This window comes from Triticum aestivum, chromosome 5B, assembly GCF_018294505.1.
Source record: "Triticum aestivum cultivar Chinese Spring chromosome 5B, IWGSC CS RefSeq v2.1, whole genome shotgun sequence".
In the NCBI taxonomy this organism is placed as follows: domain Eukaryota; kingdom Viridiplantae; phylum Streptophyta; class Magnoliopsida; order Poales; family Poaceae; genus Triticum; species Triticum aestivum.
This window is the reverse complement of record NC_057807.1, coordinates 594510332-594518284: the sequence shown is the minus strand read 5'-3', so window position 1 is coordinate 594518284 and position 7953 is coordinate 594510332. Positions and strand designations below refer to the sequence as shown.

Genomic DNA, 7953 nt, shown 5'->3' with positions numbered 1-7953 from the left:
GACAACATTCTCTCTCTCTCTCTCGCTCTCGTCCAGGGCTACCCGGCTCGATCCTACGCCTTTTCTGCCGGCCGGCAGCGGCTAAGGAGAGATTCAATATTACTCCCTCCATAAAAAATATAAGAGCGTTTAGATCACTACTTTAGTGATCCAGACCGCTACTCCGTATTAGTATAGGATTTGCCTTGATGGCGTGTGGCGTGATGCCAGTTGTGTGGAGTTGGTGGAGGAAGATGGGATGCAGAGGAGGCTAAATCCATCTCCAGCGGAGCTGCAACACCAGTTCAATCCTGCTGGAGCTCATCAGCAGGTGCGTGTGTGGTCTGTCCCTCCCCTTTGGGAATTTTTCTTCTTACCTCAACATTTTTTCATTAAAAGAAATGCAGACAAAAGATGTGCTTAGATGCTTCTAAAACATTCTTCTACAAACAAGACATGGGTTTGACTTGCCTGAACGAAATCAGTTTACTGAGCACAACATTTTGGTGATCCTTTGGTAACGGTAACGGAAAAAACATGCTATCTTCCACTGGTATGTGTGATACGTTAATAGGTAACCCGCGTCCTCTTATATCCTGTGCTACAGCTGAAAGGTTGAACGCCCCATCTCAAATGCTGGTCTTCCACTGATGGGGAACATAGGATGAAATGCCGTCTTTCAGGTGCTCAACACCGAGTCGGACTTCGGACCAAGGTACTGCTGCCAGATCTCGCCGGATCCTTTTTCTTGGTGCTGGAGGCCATCTTCAGTGCAAACATTCTTGGGTCCATCATAGTAGAGAATGTCTGTGTTAGCGTCTGCGCGCTTCCAGTTGGTAGGGAGCTTTAGATAATCGTTATAGAAGGCCAGAGTCATTGCCAACATAACGCTGTCCCTGAAAATGGATGTTTGGCAGGAACGGGAATGGTGTTGTCATATACATAGGTGAATAAGTATGATTTTATAATACATGCTCAAGATGGGTACTTTTGCCCAGAAGGGAATCGAGTCACTGACCTTGGATTAGCTAGTTTGACAGCCATGGTCCAAAAGGCGATAGAGTCAATCAGATTCCTCTTTATATTACGTGGCTCCACCACGAGCACATCAAAATCAAGAAAGCACGCATCCTTGTCAAAAGTTTCAGTATGATGTACCACCCCTCTTGGAGCTGTTCTTTGGACAGCATTCAGAACATCCATACTGATGTAATCTCCAAGGCGCATGCTACAATCTTCAGAAGCACCCACGGCATAACTGCCTAAATCAATGCGAACAAGGTCTTCAATTTTTCCCTGGGGTCATAGGAGTGACATTTGACATAAGGTAACCCGAAGATACTGAAAAAATGCATACTTTGCTATATACTTGGACGTGACAGGTTATGCCTTTTGTGTTTAAGAACTGGATTTTCGTGCTCAAAATCTTCCATGGAGCTATGCCTATTTTATCAAAGAACTTACAACCCTGGCAATATGACTGCTCATTATCATCATAAGTTAAATTATTGAGAGAGCAAACAAGCCATATGACCAGCAACATAATAAAACTATCTTCTGGCAGAATTTTTTTAATGGACAAATGGTTATCTCTCGGGCATGTCCCATAATAAGCTGAGTAAATAGATCAGATATATGCATAGTACCTTTATGATTGAGTCTGCTGAGATATAAACATATCTCGTTCGTGAGAGAGCCCTTGCAATAACGATTGGTGACAGTTCATTGGGGAATGACACAAAAAAGTTTCCTTCTGGAGTGGCAAGATTTAGCTTATCCTTGATTTTCTTCTGGCTGAAGGTAACAAGTATGAGGACGTGAGAATGCCAACGATACGTGAGCATTTTAATTTGTGTGCTCACCTAGTAACAGTAATATTTGAATCAGGTAGCACTGATTTTATCTTGTAGTAGGGCACTTGATCATTGCCTCCTTCAGGTATCAAGAAATTGAAGGATACATGATGCGGATCACTGTCAAAAAAGAGAAAGAAACATGTTGGTTACATAAAACGCTCAATAAATACGTAAAGCCACAACTACGTCATTAATTCTATTCTATACCGTAGTATTGCAATGAGCAGAGGTAAAACTATCCAATACCAAAGGGGTGGTTTATCAGTTTATGTTTTGCAGTAACCATTGTCCATGGAAACGTGAAATAATCATGAATCTTACAATGCAGAGTGACATTATTCTACATCAGGTACATAAAGTTCAGGTAGTTAAGGCTCACTGCTATCATGTTAATTTCCTCACAGCAAAATTACCGAAATACATGAAAAACGAAGAAACAGAACCTTGAGCTGGACAGGGTGGAGTTTGTCAGCACAGCAAGAGTACGAAGATCCAGACAGCTTATTGATGAGTAGACATCTACAGTTTCAACCTCATGGGACAGATCCTGCGGGCAAAATAAAATATATAGCTTATTTTTGGTAGTTCGGACTAACTTGTAATCGAAACCGTTGTCAGTGCAAATCAATCCCAACTCTGAGGAGACACCCTATAAAGTACAGTAAACCACTAGGCAGGAATTCCAGTTTAACCCTGCACTACTAGTCTACTACTGCCTACTAGTATCAAGTTTAGTTTTGATTCTACATTTGGACTTCCGATACTGTAAATTTCAAGCACCGACGAGATGGAGGCCAAATTGCATCCACCCAATTTCCCCATCCGTGAGAGAAATGCATTTATCACGAATAAAACAGTTGGAAAAAATCATGAAAATGGGAATCCCCATTATACGAATCGCATGCTAGTGATGCCACGGTCTGGACTGTCGAACGGGGGTTAAATATGGAGAAATCAATGGGGAGGTAGGTAATATCGCTCCGCCCACTCAAGTACAAGAGCACAAATCGCAGGCAGCGGGGGAGCCGGGAGCGAGACGGGCGGGCACGGCGAAACGCGGCGGCGGCGGCGGCGGCAGTACCTGGGGGTGGCGCGAGGAGTCGAAGGGGACCCAGGTGCGGGAACGGTCGGCGGGGTGGCGGAAGTGGGTGGCCGGCAGGAACTGGAGGCCCCCGAGCACGAGGACGGCGGCGAGGGCCAGCATCTGCATCCCGGGCCACGCCCGCGGCGCCGGCTCGACGTCGCAGTGGATGACGCGCTGCGCGCCCGGGGGCTGCCCCTCGCCCCTCGCGCTGGCGGCGGCCGCCGCCGCGGGCCGGCGCTGGAGGCCGTCCATGGAAGAGCCGGGCGGAGGGGGCGGTGGTGCGAATGGGGTGTGGAGACGGCTCGAGCTTCGAAGTCTTCGTCGCCGGGCGTGGGTTTGTAGACGGGCCGGGGGCTGTTTTTCCTCTGGCCCTTCGGATCTTGCGGGCGGTCGGGCGGTCCGGTTTATGTGCGTGCGTCGTGCCATCTCAGGAAAGCCTGTACCAACGTCCAACGGCCTTGTTGTTTTGTGGTTTTGCTATTTTGCATTCTTCTTCTTCTTGTGATATCAAATTTGTAGACTGAGGATTTTTATTATTGAGTTTCATTCATAGATAAGGTGGGGTTCCCTTCGAATTTGCATTGTGGTTTTGCTATTTTGCATTCTTCTTCTTCTTCTTTTTCTTCTTCTTCTTCTTCTTCTTCTTATAGTTGCACGAGATGGAGCTCACGGGTACGCCGGGCAAGGTCAAGGAGGTGGCAATGGCAGCGTGAGCTGGAAAAACGGGGTCTCACTACGGTGTGATGGTGGCTTCAAAAGGATTGGCTCGAATTTAAGAAAAATCAGACACATGTGCTATGACTAACACACAATTAATGACATAACTATGCGTGCCAACACATAGGACATGGGTAGAGTTATAAGTAGGTTCCTCATTGCCACCTTTTCTATCAAGAATTGTGGTCGTATGTGTGAATATTATCGCTCAAGCGCACTGACGGGGGAAGTGATAAGGAGTGTTTAGGGATGGTAGGCAACGGGAGCACCAACAATAGCATGCTTCAGAATTATTGTGTACGCAAAGTGGTATGCATATCAAGAGGATATCCCCAAAGCAATCACGCCATTAGCAACACCCAGTTTGAAGTTCAAAATTCTCACAGATTTTATTGCTGTCCTAGAGAAAAATGCCAAGATATAGCGATAAGATCTAGAGCCCGGGGCGAGCAAAAAACGGATGTGTTCCCATAAATGCGTGTAGGTTATCAATACTGTTCACCTAGGTTTTGCCCACAGAGCTGGATAGTATACCCTGCATTCGTTCCTACATTCAACATGCACATGCCACAAGAAGCATCCCGTCAATCTTTCTCTAGATGTGTTGTACAAATTACGTACATGCCTTCCTTCTATAATCTATAATCAAACCATTTTATTTACTCTCTCCGGTCCTTTTTGCTCTGCATATTAGATTTGTGTCAAGTCAAATTTTGCAAAGTTTGACCAAATTTATATGAGAAAGTATCAAACTCTACAATATCAAATATATATACTATGAAACTACATTTCATAATGAACCTAACAATATTAATTTGACATTATGAATGTTGATACTTTTTTTCTATAAGCTTGGTCAAAGTAGAGATACTTTGACTTCAGACAAAACTTATACGCAGACTAAAAAGGACCGGAAGGAGTATGAATAATCATGCACTGAATTTTATGTGCCCATGTGAATTGGTTTCATGGTAATCAATTTGAGACCCAAGAGCTCCTCTATCTAAAAAAGTGATGCCATTTTATATGATATATTTGCGAAAACCAACATGACTTCAGAGCAAGCAAAGTGGCTCAAACCTGATTGTAGAAGAAAAACACGGCTTCCGAGTTTAGAGTATATATCCACTTGTGGAAAAAGTAATATAAATACTCTGATCTTCTTTTGACCCGACACGAGAAAAAGTAGAAGACCGAATAGGAAAGAAATGCATGCGCAATACGGAGTATTAGAAAAACATATTTATTTAATTTGCAAATTTATATGTTGGTTCACATGAATAGAGAAAACTTTGATATCACATGGTCAGATTAAAATCAAAGCATGTGAGCAAATATAATTAGGGTGTTATTATGATATTAAGGATCTCGGTTTTGTACTTCGTGCATAATAATAGTAAAATGGTATATTTTAAATTCCCCGAGTTTTCCATTTGAAATTGGGATTAAGAGAAATTCTTCGATTTTTCGCTTGCCGCATTCCTTTGGACGAGATGAATAAATAATGCCATGACATGATTTTTGTTTGCTATTCATACATTTCTATCCAGTTTTGATATGAACCAAAGAGACCTTACATGGTTAACAAAGTAACAGAGTGTATCTGCACCACCGTGCCTCGCTCACAAGTCACAAGGTTCAACAAAATTTCCTTTGAGAATACGAGACGTCGATTGGAAAATGTATAAAAGATCATAATTCATAACCACACACTAAAATGAGCTCGGGACCAGTCATCCCTCAATGTATTTATTTCAAATTTCTTTCTAACGTAGTACTCATGTTATTAGACGTTGCACACATCCATCCCTCTAGACCAAAAGTGACCGCACGTGTGCGGGAGAGGATTTGTAGCACGAAGGTGCCGAGGCATGCAGATTTGTGGTCTCCCGATTGGCTCATGACTCAAAAACTAGTTTGATCTTTGCATGTGCTATAACCCTTAATTACCTTAGATAGAGTCCATGTGCGTAGCATTTGGCAGCTCCACCCGTCCCACATCCCATGCTTTTTCTTTTGGCTTTCAAATTTAAATCTATTATATCTTTTACTAAAAGACCAATTCATATTTCATTTGCATATTCATGTTTCTACCGGTGAGGACTTTCAAATAAGATCCATTTTGAATGCGTTTCGATGCGTTTTCAATACTTCATAAAGTTTCAACTGTTGAAACTTGGTATAAGTGGACGACAAAATCACAAGTTTCAGAAACTGAAACTTGAAACTTGGTATGCCCTCGTGTGGAATCCAACAACTTTGCAGATCGCAGGGCAAATCGGGCGGTCGAGCAAGTTTCAACTACTATAACCTGATAGGAAGAATGATAAATTTAGCAAGTTTCGAAAACTAAAACTTAAACCCTAAACCATATATCATAAACCCAAAGCCCTAAGCCCCCAAACCCTAAAACCATAAAAGCATAATGTTATCAACTTTCAACAGTTGAAAATTAGTGATGCCACAGTCAAGACTGTGGAATGGGGATGAAATATGGAGAAATGAACAGGCGGGCAGCTAATATCGCTCTGCCGCTCAAGTCCAAGAGTGCAAAATCATAGGTAGCCTGGGAGGTGGGAGCGAGACGAGTGAGCACGATGAAACGTGGCGGCAATACCCAGGGATGGCGCGAGGGGTCGACGATGACCCAGGTGCGGGAGGGGTCGGCGGGGTGGCGGAAGTGGGTGGCCAACAGGAACTGGAGGGCCCCGAGAACGAGGATGGCAGTGAGGGCCGACATCTGCATCCTTGGCCACGCCCACTGTGCCGACTCGATGTCACAGTGGAAGGACTGGACGGAGGGGACAATGGTGGAAATGGGAATGGCTCGAGCTTCGAAGTCTTCATTGACGGGGGTTTGTAGATGGACCGGGGCTCTATTTTTCATATGGTCTTTTGTACCTTGTGGGTGATCCAGTGGTCCGATTAACGTGCGCGGTGCAATCTCAGGAAAGCCTATAGTACATATGCTGGGAATGCAGGCCTTGTTATGAACAAATGATTTTTATTCACACATAAGGTGGGTTTCCCAAGAAATGTTAGAGCTAGCCCTTTGAATTTGAATTGCGGTTTTGCTGTGTATCACAATTCCCCCCCCCCCTCCTCCTCCTCCTCCTCCTCCTTTTTCCCTCTAGTTGTGTGTGATGGAGCTTGATGACCCACAAGTATAGGGGATCATCGTAGCCCTTTTGATAAGTAACAATGTCGAACCCAACGAGGAGCAGAAGGAAATGATAAGCGGGTTTCAGCAAGGTGTTCTCTACAAGTACTGAAAGTAGCGGTAACAGTTAGTTTGATAGCAAGATAATTTGTAGCAAGTAACAATAGTAACAATGTGCAGCAAGATGGCCCAATCCTTTTTATAGCAAAGGACAAGCTGAGAGTACTTCTTATAGTGAGCAAAGCATTCTTGGAGACACATGGGAATTCTCGTCTAGTCACGTTCGTCATGTTTACTTGATTCACATTCACTACTTTGATAATTTGATATGTGGGTGGACCGGTACTAGGGTATTGTTCTTACTTGAACAAGAAACCCCACTTATGATTACCCCCTCTTGCAAGCATCCACAACTACGAAAGAAGAATTAAGATAAATCTAACCATATCATGAAACATATGGATCCACATCAGCCACTTATGGAATAGTGCATAAACTATGGTTTAAGTTCTTTCACTCTCACAACCTATCATCTACTTACTACTCCCCAATGCCTTCCCTAGGCCCAAGCATGGTAATATCTCATGTAGTCGACATTCACACGACACCACTAGAGGAAGAACAACATACAAATCATCAAAATATTGAACAAATACTAACATAAGATGATTACTTATAACAAGACTTCTCATGTCCTCAAGAACAAATGGAACTACTCACAAATCATATTCATATTTAAGATCAGAGGATTATAATATATAATTAAGGATATGAATATATAATATTCCACCAAATAAACCAACTGTTATCAACTACAAGATGTATTCAACACTACTAGCAAAGCACGGGGATCAATTCGAGGTTTTGGGACAAAGATTTAATGTAAGAGGTGAACTAGGGTTTGAGATGACATGGTGCTGGTGAAGATGTTGATGGAGATGAGTCCTCCCACGATGAGAGGAATGTTGGTGATGTCTATGGCTTCGATTTCTTCCTCCTGGAGGGAAGTATCCCCGACAAAATTGCTCCACTGAAGAGCAAAAGTGGTCCTGCCCAGTTCCACCTCGAAACGACGGCGCTTCGTCCCAAAAGTCTTGTCTTAATTTTTTTCTACAGCAAATGGCATCATATAGAATGAGGGCCACATAGGCCTACTG

General features: G+C 43.3%; 1 protein-coding gene across 1 annotated transcript; it reads right to left on the bottom strand.

The window, feature by feature from the left end:
- Window positions 1–381: 381 nt before the first annotated feature.
- LOC123113495 (uncharacterized) lies at window positions 382–3276 on the bottom strand. Its single transcript, XM_044534734.1, has 6 exons — window positions 2917–3276; window positions 2279–2382; window positions 1842–1952; window positions 1626–1773; window positions 998–1275; window positions 382–875 (listed from the first exon to the last, which is right to left on the bottom strand). Exons 1-6 carry the CDS (start codon window positions 3169–3171, stop codon window positions 659–661), a joined length of 1113 nt encoding a protein of 370 aa, XP_044390669.1. The 5' UTR covers window positions 3172–3276; the 3' UTR covers window positions 382–658.
- Window positions 3277–7953: the final 4677 nt, after the last annotated feature.

Coding starts and splice junctions, on each gene's coding strand:
- LOC123113495 (XM_044534734.1), bottom strand. CDS start 3,171: ATGGACGGCCTCCAGCGCCGGCCCGCGGCGGCGGCCGCCGCCAGCGCG. Junction 1,276..1,625: donor CAGCAGACTCAATCATAAAG/GTACTATGCATA, acceptor CTATGACCCCAG/GGAAAAATTGAAGACCTTGT. Junction 876..997: donor GTCAAACTAGCTAATCCAAG/GTCAGTGACTCG, acceptor ATCCATTTTCAG/GGACAGCGTTATGTTGGCAA.